The sequence below is a fragment of the Thamnophis elegans genome, chromosome 3 (assembly GCF_009769535.1).
Source record: "Thamnophis elegans isolate rThaEle1 chromosome 3, rThaEle1.pri, whole genome shotgun sequence".
In the NCBI taxonomy this organism is placed as follows: Eukaryota; Metazoa; Chordata; class Lepidosauria; order Squamata; family Colubridae; genus Thamnophis; species Thamnophis elegans.
Window position 1 is genome coordinate 18562282 of NC_045543.1, and position 21119 is coordinate 18583400.

At 40.5% G+C, this 21119-nt stretch overlaps 1 protein-coding gene across 1 annotated transcript in view; it reads right to left on the minus strand.

The window, feature by feature from the left end:
- Positions 1 to 19983: 19983 nt before the first annotated feature.
- RANBP17 (RAN binding protein 17) overlaps positions 19984 to 21119 on the minus strand; it is a 186489-nt gene continuing 185353 nt past the window's right edge. The window contains exon 28 of the mRNA XM_032214676.1: positions 19984 to 20665. Within this exon, the coding sequence (XP_032070567.1) occupies positions 20569 to 20665 (97 nt within the window). The 3' untranslated portion in view covers positions 19984 to 20568. The remainder of the gene's footprint in view (positions 20666 to 21119) is intronic.

A 21119-nucleotide genomic window follows, 5' to 3' on the forward strand; every position in this document is an offset into this window, starting at 1 on the left:
AGTTGAAACTAGGGATCTAATCGAGGTGTGTGTGTGTGTGTGTGTGTGTGTAGTGTAGTGTAGTGTAGTGTAGTGTAGTGTAGTGTCTTTAATCTCAGCTCAAAAGAACGTGTGTATGCGTGTGTGAACAAAGTATAAGTATACACATCTATGAAAACTAGGTATATGTTGTATTTGAGAATCATTAATTCCGGATAACGACGCAAGGTATTTAAGGGAACACAATTTACCGGTCCCTGCCAGGAAGAGCGTACAGTATCCAAAACAACATAAGGGGACAACTGCAGAGGAAAAGGAGGCAGAATCCGAGATGGGCAGAGAAAGAAGGGCCAGACTGGGTGTGTGTTTGTGTGTGTGTGTGAGACTGTGGCCCTCCAGAGATTGCTGAACTACAACTCCTGGCCTCGCTCACCATTGGCCCTTCTAGCTGGGGATGCTGGGAATTGGAGTTCAGTAACAGCTGCATAAACAAGGCTCTTTACCTGCACGGGCATCTACCGTGCAAACCCAAAGGGTAAGTGGGCCTCCTCCAATCTGTCTGGGAGAAGCAACCGGGGGAAACCCAAGATCGGGAGGAAGGACACCCAGTCCCACGTGCCCAGGTGGGCCAGCTCGCCCACTTGCCCAGGTGGGCCTCGTCTCTCCTGCTGCCGCGCCTCCTCCGTCGGGTGGCAACGCCGGCTGGGCGAATCCTCCGGTCGCCCGCGGGCAGACCTGCTTCGCCTCGTCTCGCCTCGCCTCTGGGAAGCGGCTGCCGTCTGGGAGGCTGAGCTAATTGGATTCTCTCCGCTGGCTTCTCGCGGCGCGTCGGGGCGGCCTGAACCTTAGTTGGGGCTTCCTACCGAGCGGAGCTAATTGGATTTCCAGGAGACCAGCAAGCTGCTCCGCGGGGAAGGCGGCTCCGGAGTCCCAGCTCCGGCCAAAGGGCCAAATGCGCGCGGGGGGGGGGAGAGGGCGGCGGGGATGGGAGAGGATCCGCCCCTCTTTTTTGGGAAGGAGCCCCTCGGGGCCGGGATCCGCGCTTTAGTCGGAGGGCATTGGGATGGAGAGGGGAAGGGGTGTTGGGGGGGGTGTGTGAGCCCAGACCCAGGCCCAAGTAAATCAAGAAATCAAGCTCGCCGGTCCCCGAGTCGGGCAGGCTTCGTGGCTTTTGTGCGGAGGAAATTGCGGCTCGCTCTGCATAATGGCAGCCCGGCTGCCCAAGGCGGTCTTTTTATTGCGGGTGCGTCTGCTGTTATCAATTTTGCGAACGATTTCACAGGGAGCCTGGCAGACTCGGAGCTAGGGAGAGAGAGAGAGAGAGGGAAAAAAATAATATGCAAAGATGAGCTTTGAATAATGAATGATGGGCTTTTAAACCAATTCCAAAGTGTCTCTGATAGTACAATATGAAAAGGGGTGGTAAGTAATAGTGGGTTTTAAAAGGCGCTAGTATGTTTTTATTACTATATTTAAAAAGAGAGAAAGAGAGAGAGAGAGATCTATATGATTTGGGCGAAATGGATAATATATCACGGAGTCTTTGATAATCACATAAACAATACATTTTTCTTTGGGGGAATTTTTCTCTCCGCCCGCCTTCACACAGTTAACTTCTGTAGACTTCTCAACACGCCGCCTTGCAAGGCTGGGCTTCCTTATTAAATATTAACTCTATTTTAATATTAGCTTTTTAAGTTTAATATGTTGACGTTCGGTCGTTTTTACTTTAATTATATTTTATAATTAATAACTTTGATACAACCTTTTCCCTCCCCTTCGGTGCGGCTCTTTTGTACTATTTTTGCCACCATGAATAATAAACCTGGGAATTAATTTTTGAGAACTGGTAGACTTCACCGGGTCACATCGAGTAAATAATCGTTTTTCTGCTTGTCACCCGGTGAATTTATTGCCATAGTTTTCCATCGCTTTCATTTAAAAAAAAATGTTTGAAATATTTTATGGAGAAGCCCTATAGTATAAAATGGCCCGTGCATAAAAAAACACTCACACACACAATCTTATTAGTTGTACTCTGGTTTTTACACTCCTCTAAACCCAAGAAATTCGTTTAATTCCTTAAATGAGACATAATTTATATCGAGACATTATTTATATATGTCTCATAATTTAAATGAGACATATTTATATTTAAGGGAGAGGGGGGGATTTAGATGTTATTTTTCAATGTTTTGCTTTTGTTTCTGTTTTATTTATTTAGCATTTTCTCCAGGATGGTAAACATAGGCCTTTACCGCTGATTTGTACCTGAGAAGTTTTCTACCCGGCTCTTCTAGTTAAGTGAGAGAGGCAGGTTGAAAGAGCGGTGGAAGGGAGGGGAGAGAGAAAGAACGGGTGCAACCAAAGGGAAGGAAAGAAGGAAGGAAAGAAGGAAGGGAGGGAAGGAGGAATATATTCTGGGACAGAACCGCCCCCCCTCTGCCCACTGCCATAGGGGGACGAAGTGTTTCTCCATGGCCAAGTCGAAACGGCCCAAAGAAACCCCCTGATGGTAAACTAGGCTGAAAAGGCGTGGGGAGAGTCTTGCCCAACCATGCTTTCTTATCCGAGAGTTTTGAAAACTCCATAATATATGCAGGCTCACTCCCGCCTCCCCAGAAACCCCTTATAGTAGTAGGCTCGAATAGCAGAAGGATCCAAAGCTGGGAGGGAGGTTCAGAAGACCAGATTGCTTGGTAATAATGATTATTATTCTATAGATAGATATAGATAGATAGATAGATAGATAGATAGAAAGATAGATAGATAGATAGATAGATATAGATAGATAGATTAGATCTATCTATCTATCTATCTATCATCTATCTATCTATCTATTAATCTATCTATCTATCTATCTATCTATCTATCTATCTATCTATCTATCTATCTATCTATCTATCTATCTATCTATCTATCTATCTATCTATCTATCTATCTATCTATCTATCTATCTATCTATCTATCTATCTATCTATCTATCTATCTATCTATCTATCTATTCTGACTGAACTTCTGCTTTCGGCCCTTCTGGCCCGTTTCTTCGACCCACGATCGGCCGTGGCTACTAGGGAGACAATGCGGCTGGAGGCTCCTTCTCAGCCTCCTCCGCCATCCCAAAGCCCGAATGACATCGGAGCGGCGAATTCGGGGACAGGTGGTGGTCCGGCGATTCGGCCGATCCGCGGTTTCGGAACCTGCAGAGAAAGCCGCCTTTAGCCAACCCGGGGCTTCTGCTAAGGGGGAAGCCAGATGGAAGGAAGGGGTTCGGCCCAGGCCTGTGAGGGAGATCCGGAAGGGCGGTCGGGAGCTGCGCCGAGTCCGTCCCCGCCCTCGCAAGCGGACGCCCTCGGATTGAGGCGACGGCCGAGAGACGATTCGCAAACGCGCAAGCGAGGACTTCTGGGCCGAGCGAGGCCGAGGTCTCCCTTGAGTAAACTGATCCGGGTTTTGGACGAGGGTGGCGAGCCTTCCGAATGCGTCCGAACTCGGAAGCGAGCGGCCTGGCTCCGGGTGCAAGGAGCGCGGCCTAAAGCGCGTGGAGGCCTCGTTAGGCCTTCCAGCCTCGTCGCCGCAGCGCCGCCAGTGACTCCGATCGCGATGAAAACAGGGCTTCCCCTGAAACGGAGCTGGGCCCCTCGTTGGTTTCATGGCCTCGACGCCATAACCAGACGACCCGGGTCTTACAATTGAAAAGGTCCCAAAACTGGGAAGGAAAATGAGGCTTGTGAAATTGCAAAAGGCCTCTCCTGGGAAGGAGACAAGCAGTCTAGTACTGGGATGAGGAGGAGGAAGAGCAAGATGAGAAGTCATGGTTGGTTCAGTATCTGGAGGAAATTCAGGAAGAAGGGAGGAAAAACAGTGGCTGTTCCCTGGTTGGGTCCTTTTGGCTTCACCAGTTGTGCTGACCAAGGCAGTGCTTTTTGGCCCATTGTAAAACCCCTGGCTCCCTCTGCCTTACCAGGTTGCAACGTGTTTCTCACCGCCAGTCAGTGTCGACTGGCAACTACGCGGAGGAGAGCCTTTTCAGTAGTAGCTCCGACCCTTTGGAACGATCTCCCCGTGGAGATTCGCACCCTCACCACCGTCCAGACCTTCCGCACAGCCCTCAAGGCCTGGCTATCCCGTCAGGCCTGAAGCCCTCAAGGCCTGGCTATCCCGTCAGGCCTGGGGATAAAGATTCTAATCCGTCCCCACCCGAATGATGAATGAATGTTGTGTTCTATTTTTACTTATGTATTGTCTCATGTCTTGTCTTGTATTCCCCTCCCCACAAATTGTAAGCCGCCCTGAGTCCCCTCAGGGAAAAGGGCGGCCTATAAATAATAAACAAATCAAATCAAATCAAATCAAATAATATAGTGCTGTATAAATAACAGTGGGCTTAAAAGCAACCTCCTGATGCAAAACAAAGACTACCTAACTCCTAAAAGGATTAATTTTAGTGATTCCCATAACTGGGCTCAAGAGCAGAACTAAGCTAATACACCATTGCAGTCTTCCTCTCAGATGTAGGCCAGGCTCGTGACCTGACAAATGCGCACCCGACAACAGCAAGCCGACAAAACCGCGGTGATAAAACCGCGATCTCGACAGCGCGCCCACAAAGGCACACCGACAAAAGAGCGCCGACAGAAGCGCAATTACGGTTAAGGTAAGGGTTAGGTTTAGGTTTAGGGTTAGGTTCAGGGTTAGGTTTAGGGTTAGGTTTAGGGTTAGGTTTAGGGTTACCTTTAGGTTTACCTTTAGGGTTAGGTTTAGAGCGCGCTTCTGTTGGCACGCTGTTGTCGGTGCGCTTCTGTGCTCATTCGTTGGCGCGATTTCGAACTCGCGCTTTTCTCCCTGCCGTTTTGTCGGTGCGCTTTTGTTGAGCGCGCATTTGTCGGTCAACCGGCCAGGCTCACAGAAGCCATTGGTTAGCATCCTATGCAAACAATGGGATAGAATTGATATTGTGTAAAGACAAAAGAGGACAAGGTTAAATTAGATGTAGGCCGCAGGATGGTGGGGGAGGGGAGTTAAGAGTTCAGGAATAACTGGGTTTCTCAAACTTAGCCATTTGAAGATGTGTGAACTTGAATTCTAAGAACTGAATTCTAAGAACGGTTGCAGGAAGTAGATATGTCTAGTTTAATGAAAAGAAGGACTAGGGGTTACATGATAGCAGTGTTCCAATATCTCAGGGTCTGCCACAAAGAAGAGGGAGTCAAGCTATTCTCCAAGGCACCTGAGGGTAGAACAAGAAGCAATGGGTGGAAACTAATCAAGGAGAGAAGCAACTTAGAACTGAGGAGAAATTTCCTGACAACAATTAATCAATGGAACAACTTGCCTCCAGAAGTTGTGAATGCCCCAACACTGGAAGTCTTTAAGAAGATGTTGGCTATCCATTTGTCTGAAATGGTGTAGGGTTTCCCGCCTAGGCAGGGGGTTGGACTAGAAGACCTCCAAGGTCCCTTCCAACTCTGCTATTCTATTCTATTCTATTCGCTGGCTGGAGAGTTCTGGGAGTTGAAGTCCACACATCTTAAATAGTGAGCTTATTATTGTTAATTAGAAGACCTTTTAAAGGAGGTAACAAGTCTGACTCAGCTTCTTCATCTGAGGTTGTAAGAAGGACTGCTTGAAATCAGTCTGAAGGCCTATTCAAAGGTAGACAACTCAGTTGGTGGTATCTTCCTGGGGGCGGCAAAGAAGAAAATGCTAACTGCTGATTAATGGAAATTATTTTAAACAAACAATGATATATACAGTACTCTGCTTTTATGCTGTACATTAACGTTCCTGCCTTTTATTTGACTCACATCATCACCTAAGAAGTGGATTGGTTGGTCCAAAGTGATCCAGCTGGGCTTTCCTGCCTAGGGAGGACCAGAAATCACAATCTCTCATGTTTTAATGTAACACTAACGATTACACTGAATTTACTCTCTAATTGAACTTAAAACAGTTCAGTTTCATCTGGGAAGACATAGGATTCTTTTTTAACCTGGATGGATGGATGGAATTAATTCAACTTACTGGCCTCATTCCCACAACCAGCTTAACTGGGTCAATGTAGGAGTACATATATTCTGGGAACATAGAAAGGGGCTATGATGTTTTGACACCTTGCCCATATTTACCGGGTAAAGGACTTGATGAATACTAGGAATTTCTTGGACAAAGTCAGATATGTTGCCAGAATAATAATTTTTGGCTCTGTCGTATGATGCCAGAACTTGCCAATAAGGAGGGTTGATAGAGTCAACAGTTAACTAGATTAAGTATCTTGAAGAAGTAGTGAGTAACAGCCAATACTATATACTATTGCCATGGACGGTATATGTATATATACAACCAATTTCGTTGTATTTAAGTACAATGACAATAAAGATTATACTTATGTAACAGTGTTATCCTATCTCTATAGACATTCTTCCCCCACAACTGAGACTAACCCCAGCCAGGAGAATCATTGTGAAACCTCTGGGCATTCAAGTTCATACTTCTGGAGGTTACCCAGTAAGGAAGGTTGCAGTAGGATCTACTAGTTCCTGTTCAGCAGTGTAGAGAATAAAATGTTGGCATTAATTGCTACACTGCTTGGGATGAACATGTATCACTAGGAGGAGACCAGATGGAAACAGACAGACTCAACCTATTGAAGCACCTCTGGTACTGGATGCATTTTTAAAAATATATTAAGAGCCATCTGTGTAGCCATATCCAGCATTATTTAATTTAGCAAAAGTCTCTGGAAAAATAAAACTGACGTAAGGGCAGGGCAGGAGACAGACAATTCCTTTTATTGTGGCCATATATATAAAGCCATTTTGCACACACGAATCTCCACTGCTGCCTGATGCACACCTTGCACCCTAGGGGAAAAGTCTGTGATGGAACAGAAATAGGTTGCAACAATTCAGGCCAGCTCTATTGTTAGACAGATCAAGGACTCGAGAAACTTGAGGCTGAAGGAGGTTGAATGGGCAGAAGTTGTGTTAACTTATTCTACATCCATAAGCTAGTTGGCACTATCTTATGGGCGTAGAAGAGAGCAGTGGGTGACATGCTGTCCCATCCCGGATATTGGATAGTCAAAGCTTAAGCAGCCAAAGGTGGCTTCCAACAATGGACAAGATCTCCTGAAGGCCGACACTTTCTTCTGCTACCATCTCAGTTTCTCAATGTTCTCTATGTATCTTTGGATGCTTATAATGATTCATTCATTGAGGTTCCATAAATAAAAGATTAGCCATTTTTAGTGTCAGGGGGATACCTGGTTATCCATCTCTAGTATACAGCAGCTTTCTTCTATCAGGATGCCGTCTAGAGTCTAATCTCCATAAGTATTTGGTCCCGCTCTCCACAAGTGGAAGGGGAAGAGAGTGAATCAAATCCAACTCTGTAGTTATGCATAGTTTAATGAAACAGAAGGTGTGATTCTGGAAAAACGTCCATCTCTCAATACATTCTTCCATTGCTTGGGTGAAGGGATGGGAGTGTTTTCCTTTTCAATTCACCTTTTCCCTGATTTTAAAACCTATATATTTCTAGACTTCTATTTAGAAATTATGGAGCTGTGACTGGAATTAGATATAACAGACGCAACATAAGGATTAGTGGTAAGGCAATTATACCAGCATTGTTTTGTGACAGCTTAAGGATGGGAAAGAGCACAAAATCCTCTGAAAGAAATCAGAGAGGTTGACTGGAGGCTGAACAATGGAGTAAATACTTCTTAAATAAACATTCTCTTTGAGTTCGACTGGAAGAATCCAACATACTGCATCTAAGAGCTCAGGTGGTTCAGTGCAGTATTGCAGGCAAATTCTGCCCACAGTCTGGGGTTCAATCCTGACAAGGCTCAAGGTTGACTTAGCCTTCCATCCTTCTGAGATTGGTAAAATGAGGACATAAGATTGTTGGGGGCAATACGCAAATAATGCTCCTACATTGTAAACAGCCCAGAGAGTGCTATAAAGTGCTATGGAGGGGTACTAAAAGCTATTGCTATTGTTATCTAAGAGGGGAAATCAGGCAGGGGTCTTGTGGATTTAATTTGGGAACCACCCTTATTTCTTCATTTATCATCAACCTGTTCTCAAATTTGTCATTGCTATTCCAGAATTTTTTTGCATTCGTGTGATAGTAAATCAACACATCCCACCTACAATTGATATCTTTTGTATATTTTTGACTTCTGAATGATTTATTCCAGTAGTACATTTCTTCTTGTTTTCAATGACCTGGTTTGCATATAGTAAAGTGAGGTGGAAGAGCTGAAAGGACTGTGTCCATTTATAAATGAAGTGAAGGAAGCAATATTTGATCTTGTGAATTGGCAAATTCTAGCAGAATAAAATATTTTGCTAATTTGCTCTTTGCTATCTTAGTTTCTACTTATCAGAAAAAGGTTAACTGATTCTTTTACACAGAGGAGCAATGAGATATGATTTCTGTGATTTAAACCCAAAGGATTCATTGTATCATTTTAACATTTGCTACTCTCCTCTTGCTAAGTACATAAATGAAATTATAAGAAAACTAATGGAACTCATACCATGTTCTTTAATTCCCAGGAACGTTTTGATAGCATTTTATTACTCTCATCCCCGCCTTAATGTAGCCTTCTTCAAACAGAATTGTCAAATGGGTATCTATTCCACTGGAAATGTTGTATATTACGATTATCTTTCTCTGGTTACGGGAGTTCTAGGTTACAATACTGTTGTCTGAACAGAATTCTTACTCAACTTATTTTGTGTGCTGCTGGGTTAAGAATTTGGTTAGTACACTTGGTTTTGCAGGTTGCATTATTCATTCTCCAGATCAGAATAGCCTGTAAGTAAAATTTGTTACTGTTTTGTTCTTACCAGTTTGAGTCCATCAAAGGTGTTTGTCTTGTGTGTGTGTGTTGTCTGTTTGTTGTTGTTTATAAGGGTGCTGCAAATAATAATTTTGCTCTTTTGGGATTGATGAATGCAAAGAATGCAGTAATATCAAATGAGGCTGTGATTTCTATGTTGCTTAGTTGTTAGATCTTCTGTTTTCTTGATGAATTCTAGTAGTGATTGATGGAATATTCATTTCCATCTAGGAAATGCCCACATTTCTTGGTAAGATATTTGGCTAAACTGTATGTTAGTGTCCATAGTAGTGATAAAACTGGATAGTTTGCCAAGTTTGTATATTGGAATCAAGAGAAGTGTAATAATACTGGTCCATAGCTTTTCATGTCAGTGCATTATGGTTTGACCCTTTTTAGTTAGATCATTGAGTTTTCTAGGTTTGGTTATCCAGGGTCTATACTAGGTTTATGAGATTGCACTCCATCATTCAACTGTCATTCAACAATATATATATATATATATATATATATATATATATATATATATATATATATATATATATATATATATATATATATATATAGCTTTTTGAATGTACTGTGTTGTGTTCTTGATGGAGAAAATTGTCTTATTTTCAAACAACAGTAGGACTGTGGTCATTCAGGGAAGCTGATGGCAGAATATTTAGAGGAAGCAGAACAACTTCTTTCACAGCATATCACTAACCTGAGAAATTAACTACCACAAGAACTTCAATAACTTTAAAAGGAAACTCGGTGAGTTAATGTAAGACACTCACCAAGTACTTATTTTGAGACTCAATGTTATCTCTGGGTTGGCAGTGGCAAGCTCATTCTAAATGTGTCTTGCAGAGGAAAAAGAGTGGCAGAGGGTGTGCTTCCATCTCCAGTTTGTGAAACCCCAAATGGATCTGATTGGCCACTGCAAAGAACAAAAACGCTAGCCTGGAGTCACTGCACATAATAGGTCCAGAACCAGGACGCTTTGAATTCCTTGGAGCCTTATCTAATTGTTCCCAAGAGTAAGCTCCCAGACTGGGGAGATGCCTGTATTATAGGCAGAAAATAATAAAGTAGTTAGCTTGAATTCTAGATGGTTGTTTGCACAACATCTTACCTCCTTCCAGAATATAGTATGTATATACCAATGACTGCATCTCAAACGATCCATCTGTTAAACTACTGAAATTTGCAGATGACACAACAGTGATTGGTCTCATTCGAGATAATGATAAATCCACATATAGACAGGAGGTTGGACAACTAGCCTCGTGGTGCGACTGGAACAATCTGGAACTGGAGACACTCAAAACCATAGAAATGGTGGTAGACTTTAGGAAAAACTCCCATACTACCACCTCTTACAACACAGTATTAGTAGTAGAAACCTTCCAATTTCTAGGTTCTATCATATCTCAAGTCTTAAAATGGACACCAAACATCAAAAACGCCATCAAAAAAGCACATCAAAGAATGTTTTTTTCTGCACCAACTCTGGAAGCTCAAATTGCCCAAGGAGCTGCTGATGCAGTTCTACAGAGGAATCATTGAGTCTGTCATCTGCACCTTTATAACTGTCTGGCTTGGTTCTGCAACCCAACAAGACAGACACAGACTTCAGAGGATATTTAGAACTGCAGAAAAAAAAAATTGCGACCAACCTGCCTTCGACTGAAGACCTGTATATTGCAAGAGTCAAAAAGAGGGCCATGAAAATATGTATTTACAGCCCCCTCACATCCTGGACATAAATTCTTTCAACTCCTATCCTCAAAATGACGCTATAGGGCACTGCACACCAAGACAACTAGACACAAGAACATTTTTTCCCTGAACGCCATCACTCTGCTAAACAAATAATTCCCTCAACACTGTCAAACTATTCACTAAGTCTGCATTACTATTACTAGTCTTCTCATCATTCCTATCACCCATCTCCTCCCACTTATGACTGTATGATTGTAACTTGTTGCTTGTATCCTTGATTTATATTGATAGTTTTCTGATTGTTTATGTACCCCTATGACTATCATTAAGTGTTGTACCTTGATTCTCGAAGAACGTATTTTGTCTTTTTATGTACACTGCGAGCATATGGACCAAAGACAAATTCCTTATGTGTCCACTCATACTTGGCCAATAAACTATTCTATTCTATTCTATTTATTCTATATGGATTTTAATGGTAGACCCCCACCAGAGTGACTCTGTGAGATGGGTTGTGTAGATTGATTGATTAATTCAGTGTTTCTCAACCTTGGCAACTTGAAGATGTCTGGACTTCAACTCCCAGAATTCGCTGGCTGGGGAATTCTGGGAGTTGAAGTCCAGTCATCTTCAAGTTGCCAAGGTTGAAAAACACTGGATTAATTGATTAAATAAATAAAGTCCTGGAACGGTCTGTGTATGCAAAGAAATGCCTTCAAAATGGTAAAACTTGTTTTTATCTCAAAATGCAATTCCTACTAAGAAAAAAGTTCTCTCTATTGGTTAGAGTTAAGGTCATTTTGCAGTTGACAAACAATTTCAAAGTTGGAATATACATGATTTAGGCTTGTTCTGCTGTTGCCAGAGTTGCTCTGTACTCCGCAAGATCAGTAATTTTTAAATATGGTAAATAATAAATCTTTGATGTGAAATTCATATAGTTAACATAAATTTAATGTTACTGCTTTTTATCAAAGATTCACATGGATCTCCATGATTGCCTCCAGTATTACAAATTTAACAAGGCATCATGAATTATTGATATTTTGTGCACTTTGCTTATTCAGATTATGACTCTATAAACCGTTAAAAGATGAATCAACTTCATTTCTTGCTTAGTCAAACCCTCCCCCCTTTCAGACTTTTAATTCAGTACAAACTTGGGTTTGTTAAAATACATGGTTGTACCTATGCTGAAATGGAACCCTCTATTATGTGGGACCATTTTTTTTTGCATTGTGCAGAGACCACAGGTCATTTTGATGTTCTTTGGCCGGATCAAAGGTATGAGCTACTTTCCTGTGTGTCTCTGTGTAGTGAGTGGGGTTGCTTTCTTGCATAGTGACTGAAGTGACAATGTGCTTAAGTGACAATGTGAGAGAACGTAAGTTGTGCATAAATTATCCAATATCATTCCCATATAATCTGCAGTCTTTCAGCTTGAATGGCATGTTTTCCCAGAATTTTCTTTGGATATACAGTATATGAGATCACTGGTTATAACTGAGAGAGACCCACCCTGCTATATATAGCTAGATGACCAAGAAATTCTGGCATAAGACACCACCATCCCTTCATCATTGATGGTTTCTTCAAATATTATTGTTGGACAAAATTATCAAGGAAAATTCATTTGGAGTCATGAATTGGTCCTTTTCCAGAATTCTGTTCTCTGTAATAATTAGTATGTTTATAAATCTATTTCTAGATTTATAAAGTACTACATCTTCTCCCAAAGTCGGCTTTCAGTTCAGATTCTGGTAGCATCTTTTTCCTCTGGTTTCAGTGCAGTGTATTCCTCCTTTCCTTAGCATAATTATCAAGCCAGCTATAAATACTAATCAACAGTATAACATTTCAGCTGAATGCACATAGCCCATTATATCTGTCGAGAGAAGGGGGGGAGGGAGAGAGGGAGGGAGAGGGAGAGAGAGAAATGGTGAGGTGAGATGGAAAATGATCTAGTGAAAACAAGACTCTGAAAACCTTTTAAAGACACAGGTAACGTTTTATAATAATGGAACATTAATTGATATTACATTACTCTGAACTTTCTGAAGAGTTGCAACAAAGCAAAGAGGACTCAGCAAGATGGATAGCATTACTAGGGAAATGAAGAATGCCTTCCAATTCACAGCATAAGGGAAAATGGCCGGGCATCATTCATTGTGAATGAAATAGGTAGCAATTGATTTCATCCGCTGTCATCATATCATAAAAGGATTATAGGGCCTAGAAGAATCAGGTCGTTTAACCACCTCCTGATGCAGGAAATATGCCACTACACTTTATAATGTATAGGGGGGATAGGTGGAATAGGTGGACCCCCCCCTCCACAAAAGACTGCACATAGATCCAAGATAATGAGGCTCCTACAACCTTTACTTTTCAGTCCATGATTGCCAAATATTGCTCCAGTTACTTGCCCATTTGGAAAACCAGTTAAATGCATCCTTTAAAAAAAACAACAATCCAGTCACTCCAAAATCTCAAGGGGAAAAAATGGCTTTGTTGGCATTTTTAACTTGGTCCATCTTGCATCATTTGTCTGCTTTCGATGGCTCTTCCTTCCCTTCAGAGGCATTCATATAACCTTCAATTGCCCATCTTTATTTCTATCACTAGCTTAGTGGATGGCCTGAAGCTACTAAAGGTGACACACTTTCCCAGGTGTTTCATTGTAAAGCAAAGCAAGTGACAATCTGCTATGTGCTGCAAGACTCTATTGTAAAAAGTACAGCCCACAGAGCACAAGTTGGTTTTCTCAATGATCTGCTATTTTGGCATGTTCTCACGGGGAACAGGATGCTGCTTTGCCATTACGGATGGTCATGAGAAGCCACTGAGCTTAATCAGGAATAGTATGTAGTGGGAAGCCAGGTATGTGTATGTGGCTTGCGCATTACTCTGCTGAAAATCCATGAGAAGTGTATGCAGAATATACCCATCCTGCTATCAGAAGTCAAGTAGAAAGGGGAAAAACAATATTAAGCTAGAAAGACACATGTGACAATGAAAGGGACATTGTAAAGCATTGTCACTGTACAGGCACCCATTTGGGAAGTAGATGACTGAGCAGGGACAGAACCAGGGGTGGTATTCAGCCGGTTCGGACCGGTTCACTTGATCCGGTAGTGGAAATCACCCCAGCTCTATGCCATCCTATTTAGGCACGTTTTTGAACCTGGGCACATGCATGGAAGGAGTGCGCACGAGCAAATCACATGCGTGGAAGGCCAAGCGCCTGTGTGGACGAGGCACGTGCACCTGTGGAGTGAGTGGGCAGGGTGAACCAGTGGTAGCAAAATGTGAAACCCACCGCTGGACAGAACCAGCCATAACACAAGGATATGTATGTCCAGTTGGACAGAGCCAGGAAAATAGATGCATACTTAATAGAGACAGGTTGGAAGTGAGATGGGCTACTATGTTTTTCTCCCACCACTCAACATATAGAAAGACTTTAAGATAAATGAGTTATGATGCTAATTGTAAGTCATTTTATGATAAAAGGACGAGTAGTTATCGAAACAATGGAAACGAATGGAAACTATCCCTCCTTAACAAAGCTTGTCCAGTCCCTGCATCCAAAAAATGGGAAGATGGGAGAAAACATCCAGTATTTTAAGCTATTATTGCAGTGGCTGGCTAATTCAGAAGAACACTGCATCATATTTTACTGGGTAATTTCACTTGTTAATTATTTAACATGACCTCTCCTTTCTCTGGTTTTCCACCATGTTTTCCGAACATCCTTTTTGGTTTCTCTTAGGCTCTTACTGGTCAGATTGTGCTGACACCAGTATTTGCATCCCTTCCAGACAAGATGGCTTTCCTATTAATTTGTGGAGCTCCAATGCAGCTCCAAGAAAGTGATTAATAGACCTCTCTGTTTGGAATATAATCTAATGGTTGGGTTGGCAATATATAACTCATGTAACAATGCTGTACTTGTTTCTTTAAATCATACTGTAAAATGTGATTGGTTGCTGTTTTCTACAATCGGCCATAAGAGGGAGCCAGAACGACTGTTAGTTCTCTCTCTGTTCATTAGATGCTGGGCTGATCTGATCTGAGTGCTGTGAGCTATTGTAAGTTTTGCAACTGCTAGCAAACTTTGTGTACTGGACTGATTATGTTACTGGACTGTGTTATTTGGATTATCCCTTAACTGAAGGATGTTGATAACTGACTGTGTTATCCGTGTTTGACTTGGACTGTTTGATGAACTCTGATACCTCTATTTCCACGAAAGTAAAAGCCTATTTAAACTGCAGTGTCTCTGTATGCTGGTTTGTGTGTTCTCCAACACAACTCTCACAATGCTTCACTGAACGTACTCGTTCTCCCAACGGGGAGCTTACCTAACGCTCTCCTTCCGGACTAAGTGTCCCTCACCTGTATGAGCTACTTTCTGCTTGGGGTTTAATAGTTGCAAAAATAAGGAAAACTATACATGAAAGAGCAAGTGAGGACCTGATAGGTAATTCTTTTTTAAACTGAAAAAATCTGTTGCTCGTGGTTTTCATTTGTCTTGCTGCAAATGTTGTCTATATTAGCAATCAGAATGGCTGTCAGTCTCTGCTTCGCTTACTTGCTATGGGCTGCTATAGAAACAGGGAGGGTGGGGGCATGGTATTTGGGATGGGAATAAATAGTACAGGAGGTGATATGGAAAAAGGAGTTTTCTTCTCACCATCTTCTGCGCATGCTGGTGGCTGGTGTTTGGACCTGGTCAAGGTCAACCGTCCTGCATACCAACATGATGATGCCTTTTGGAGTTGCAATCCACATGACACCTAAGGGAGTTGCAGATTGGACACTGGGGTGGGGTCATTGGAGGGAGGGGGCTGGGTTATCATTTGATATGTACTTGTTTGCACCTTTCTGGATCAGATCTTGCTTTACTTTTGTTGCTATCTTTTCATAACCATTAAAAGCATTTTAATTCCATAAAAAATGGAGTTGGGAGTTTTCTTTCTTGGTTATTGATGGAGGCACGTCTGACATTGGCCACAATCTCAGGACCAGGGTAAAATCAATTAGTAGAGCATTATTTAGGCTAGAGGTGGACAATGGTGCTCCACAGGTTTGTTACTTGGTAGAAATAACTAGCCGCACCATATTAAATGGCATCAAGAGTAGCAAAGTTTGTCAATAGTTTAAAAAAACTATTACGTTTAAAAAGGTTTTTTAAAAAAGCCAGTTTGAAATTTAGTTCATTCTATCAAGCATCTCAATAACAAATTATTTTAAGGGGGAAACTGTTTTGCAAGTCTATCGATATACAGCTCTATGAAAGAATAGTTACCCATCAGCAAACTAACTTATTTCTGCGTTCCCTTTTTCCTTTGTATTTCATACAACGTTTTCTCTTGCCATATTTTTCTCCTCTAGTAAATAGAGCTCTTTTTCAAACACTTTTGTTGGGCAAATTGCATTAGAGTGGATGGTGCAGATATCCATTAGGGTTTATTTATCGTGATACTGTTCGGATCTCACACTTATAAATATATGATGGGCCTTGAGTTTGTAGAAATGTAACTTACATATTTTATTACACTTTTCTGTAAACCTTGAGAAGGATATCATCAAAGCACTGCTCTTAACAGCAATCTAAACTAAGATACATAAAATCTACAGCACCATTATTTTTTAATATGGCAAGGAAGCATGGCATTTCTGGATAGTTTGAAAGGTTTGCTGTCACCATAAACACATACCACAATGAAACATTAACAAGTTGAAGATACAACAACTGAATATGGACCTAGAGTTGAATTCCTCTGAAACACTGTTATGCAAGCAGACTATATTAATGTGATTCCCCCACCCCCCCGGGCACCTACGTTTGCCTAATTCTCCGCATTCTCCTTTCTTGACAGGCAAGTAATACTGTATTCCCTGGGCTACAAAACAAAGGATTCTTGTTATTTCTCTTTGTGGCTTATGTCTGATTTCATCTTGTTGCTCTAAGGTGTTTAGTGGGAAAAACCGTGTCTTTTCTCCAACTGAAAATCCCAATTTGTTAAATTTACTGTTTCAATTTAAGTTCCAAGATGCTCAATTCAGAGGATACTACTATGGCCCAATACTTATTACCTTTTACAATAATTCCCCATTACAATTATTTTCCCTTCATTATACCCATCTGGCTCAGAGCTATGGAAGATATATGGTATTGGAAAGAGTGCTTTCCAGAATAATCAATTCATACGCTAAGGGGAAGGAGACTGACACTCATTTCCATTTCTAAAGACAGATATATTTCTCTATCATCAGTTTTATTCTCACAATTTGCAATACGGGGTGAGAAACCTCAAAATATGTCTCCCAAATTTCACATTAACTGTTACTTTGAATCTGTTTTGTGAATCTCTTGAATGGATTCCAATGCATTAAGGCAGAGGTGGGGAAGGAACTATGGCTCCTTTAGGACTTGTGGACTTCAACTTCCAGAATTCTGGAGTTGAAGTCCACTAGTCATAAAAGGGCCATAGTTCTCCATCCCTATCTTAGGGAGTTGCCGGCTGGAGAATTATGGGAGTTGAAGTCCACCCAGCTTCAAGGTTGAGAAACACTGCCTTAGGGTGCAAATAACATTACATCAGGAAGTCATTAAATTCAGAACTTAAACCAACAAAAAGTTGTGTTCACCAATTTGTGAACATTGAAAGTTTTCTTCTGATGACAAAGGAACGAGAAGTTAGCAGCTCTATTCCTTCCCATTTCAGCCTCCACAATATCATGAGAGAAGTTTATGGAGTTGGCTGAAATGGCAAAACTGACTACTCTGATTAAATAAAAGAATATAAGTACTTTTGTTTCCACATGGAAACCGCGTCTGAATTTTGTGTAACTCTTGACTTTGGGTTTTACAGATTAGATGGATAGATCTTTATAGAAATGACTTGTTTATATCGTTATGGAAAAGCAAAAAGCTGTGACTTGAAGTTTTATTTTACTGCAACAGAGAAGAGTCGGAAGTCAATGCTTCTTTTTCTTCTCTTTTTCCTGTCCTTCCCCACTTCCCTTCCCTCTTTCCCCTCCTTCCTTAATGTTCCTCTATTTACTTTTATATTTTGTATTTTATAATACTTAATAATTTAATTAAAAATGTTTGGAGCCAATGAAGATTCATGAAGGGATGGCTTTTCACTCACAGCTAGAGGTAATCAGAGGAGCAGGAAGAAAACACTTTTGATTTGGGGAACTTGTACCCTGAAACCAAGAATTGGGCAGAATACAGTTCCTTGGCCTGGCATCTCAGAATTCAGTGTATCACAAAACACAACTTGTAACGAAATTTAAACTGGGCATTCAAAGGAGGCTATTTTCATACGATATTAAGTCAGGCTGCCAGCCACTTGCAAAAGTGTCAAGAAGGAGTGCGAATCTATATCAGGGGTGTCCAAACCTTGGCAACTTTAAGACTTGTGGACTTCAACTCCCAGCATGGCTGGCTGGGGAATTCTGGGAGTTCTGGACCCATCAGCATAAAGCCCCTCTGCTCTATCCTATGGCCAAATAAAAACACAATTACCCATTTTATCAATGTCTTTGTTTCTCATTTCGCCATATTTAGGGCCATTATTTTCTAATGTCTAACATATATTAGTTACTCCATAGTTAACAGCTCACACAGCAGTGGACAATAAAAGTGCAAATAAAATTTGTCAAATCAAATCAACGTAAACAGACAAAATCAAATGCAGCAAAGCCTGAAACTAGCACAGGAAAAACCAGAGCTGCCGCACAGAGCAAACCAGTTATAGTTATACTATATAACATAGTAGCCCAAATGCCAGGCAACCAAAAGGCCTGAAAATAAACCTCCCCTGCCTATAACACATCTATAATCTCTGAGCTCTCTGGATTACATACTTGGCCAGTAAAAATTAACAACATTCCTTTTAGACAGTTCTCTTATAAAAGACTGGCTGCAAACTACCAAATTATAGAAGCAAATGAACAGATCTTTCATACAACGTATTTCTTATTATCAGACCTATATGCATCCACTGCATCCAAGAATTAACAGAAATCTGGCTTGGCTCTTCTTGCAGTGGGGACTAGAAATAGGCTGCTTCCTGTTTCTAGTCCATACTGTCAGCTCTGCTCAGTGCTTGTTGATGCACAATAGTGTTTAAAGTTTTCGACTGCATGAAATGCCTTGCTGGATAAACAAAGCAACAGCTCACTTGCTCCCTCCCAACCTCCCTGATTCTTTCAAGAGTGTGTGTGCATGCAAGAAGACCTAATAGTTTTAGCCCTGGGTATTTATGTATGCAAAATTAAGTGTCATTTATTGCCAAAGAAGAAAAGAAAAATTTTGGAATGGCACTTGATTTCTAAGTCAAAATCAGGGCTGAATTAAAATTACTATACTGACCTGCTAAGGTTACTGTAAAAGCAGTGTCAGTCTAGCATAACCTAAAATCAGAAAACAAAAACAAGACAGGCTTACAGATTCTGACTTTCAACTGCTTACCTTAAACGTCAATGTTTTGTGTAGAACATGAAACCATGCCACTTTGCAGATTGTAGTACTTCTCAAGCACAAATTAATGGAATTAAAGGAACATTTCTTAAAATGCAAGTGATGCATACATGCAAATTAATCAAATCTAGAGACTCCAACAATATCTATTAGTAGAAAACATTCCATATGAGGGAACGTTTCCTTTAGAATTGGCTACTCAAGGCTAATTTCTCAGGTGAAAAGAAAAATGACCCTCTCAAAGGATATGTGTGATCTCCTCGAAATAAAGGTGAAAAAACACCCCAGCATGAATTACTGGAGGACAATTCATCTTTTATACAAGAACACGTGGAAAGATGGAGGTTCTACTTACGAGGAGTAAGATAGAGGCTGCCTGTGATAGTAATTTAATTAAATGACTGAAAGGAAGTTGCACTGCTTGCCACACAATGTATAGCTTATTACTGTATCGTTCCATAAATCGTTTCTCTTGTTTTCCAAACTCTGCTTCGCTACTGATGTGAATAGGCTCTACAAAACACTCTACAAGGATAGTGTTAATCCAGCTTTTGAGATTAAACCATTGATGCCAGCCCCTAAAATTCTTTTTTTTTGCCATCACACTTTCATGTCATTTGGGCATTTCATCAGTAATTAATACCACAGCTCTTGAATTACGAAATATGACTATTCTACTTATTTTTGGTTAGCCTCCCTAAGGTAGGGCTTAAAATACAAAAAAACATATTCTGGCACACAAATGAAGTATTTTAGTGAGCTAAGAGAGTGTTACACGCTTATTGGGTGGCTGTTTACAGAAGTAATTGATTTACAGCCTGTTCATATAACATTTTACAATTTAAAAACACATACGACATTTTTCTGAGAATGAAATACCTTGAGATGCATTTTTGTGAAACAACATTTTATTAATATTCTACTAAAGAATGTATTCTCATTTGTAAGTTTTATAAAGTACTAATTTCAGTACATTCACTTTTATTTAGGCCAAGAAATTTTCTTTCTGTTAATATTTTTCTTATTGACAATGCATTTAAGATGAACATTTGAAAAAAAGAGAGAGAGAGAGAGGGTACATGTAGTCATCTAGTTGCAAAATTATGCTTCCAGTCATTCTGAAGGCTTGAATAAAAATATGAGAGAAATGGATGCATCACTGCCCTTCAAAGAAATTTTGAGAAGCTGCATTAATTGGATTTTAGAAATAAAAATCTCAATAGCTGCAGTTTCAAAGGGGAGAAATACATATATTATTTTGTTCTTTGGTTAATTTTTCTTTCTGCATCATGTAACTAAGAAAAAGAGTTAGAAATCTGGATAAGGGAATGCAACATGGTTCTTTATGTCACATTTGAGTTTAGATTGCTCCCAATGTTACGAATCCTTACATTTATGCCCAAGATACAAAAAGGCAGTCTTTAAAAAATATTTACTATGAAAATCAAAATCTATCCAGCAATATAGAATGGTGCCCAACTTCAAGGTTTGTTCATTATTATTTAAACACATTTCCAGCTCTGTATCAGCTCATCATTTCTGTACTACTTGATTCTGATACACCGTCACAACGCAAGGTTTCAGCCATATCTCTGCGGAAGATGGACATATTCTGGGTGAACCTGTAATCAAAGAGTAACATGTAAAATATCTTTCCTGTTAAATCGTTTAGAATAATATAATCTGATCCCTCAAACAATAAGTGGCAGAATTCCGAAAACAAAGATACAGATGTCTTTTTTTTTGGCATCTATTATAAAATGATCAGAAATTACCAGTCACTGACATGGCACATCATTTTTTCACACCAGCCAAAGTCTTCTCATTGTTTCCTGAACACCCTTAGCATCATGGTTTGAATTATATTTTTTCTTTCAATAGGGTTTAAATTCTTAAAAAATAATATATATATATATGCTATTTATATTTTTATTGCACTTCCCAGGATAAGGTCTCTGGATAGCTCACAAAATAAAAGTATAGCATAAAACAGAATTTTCTGATGATACAATAAGGTTGAAACATTTTCCTTCTGTTCCTCAGATTGAGAGAACTGAACAGGGTTATGAAAGAATG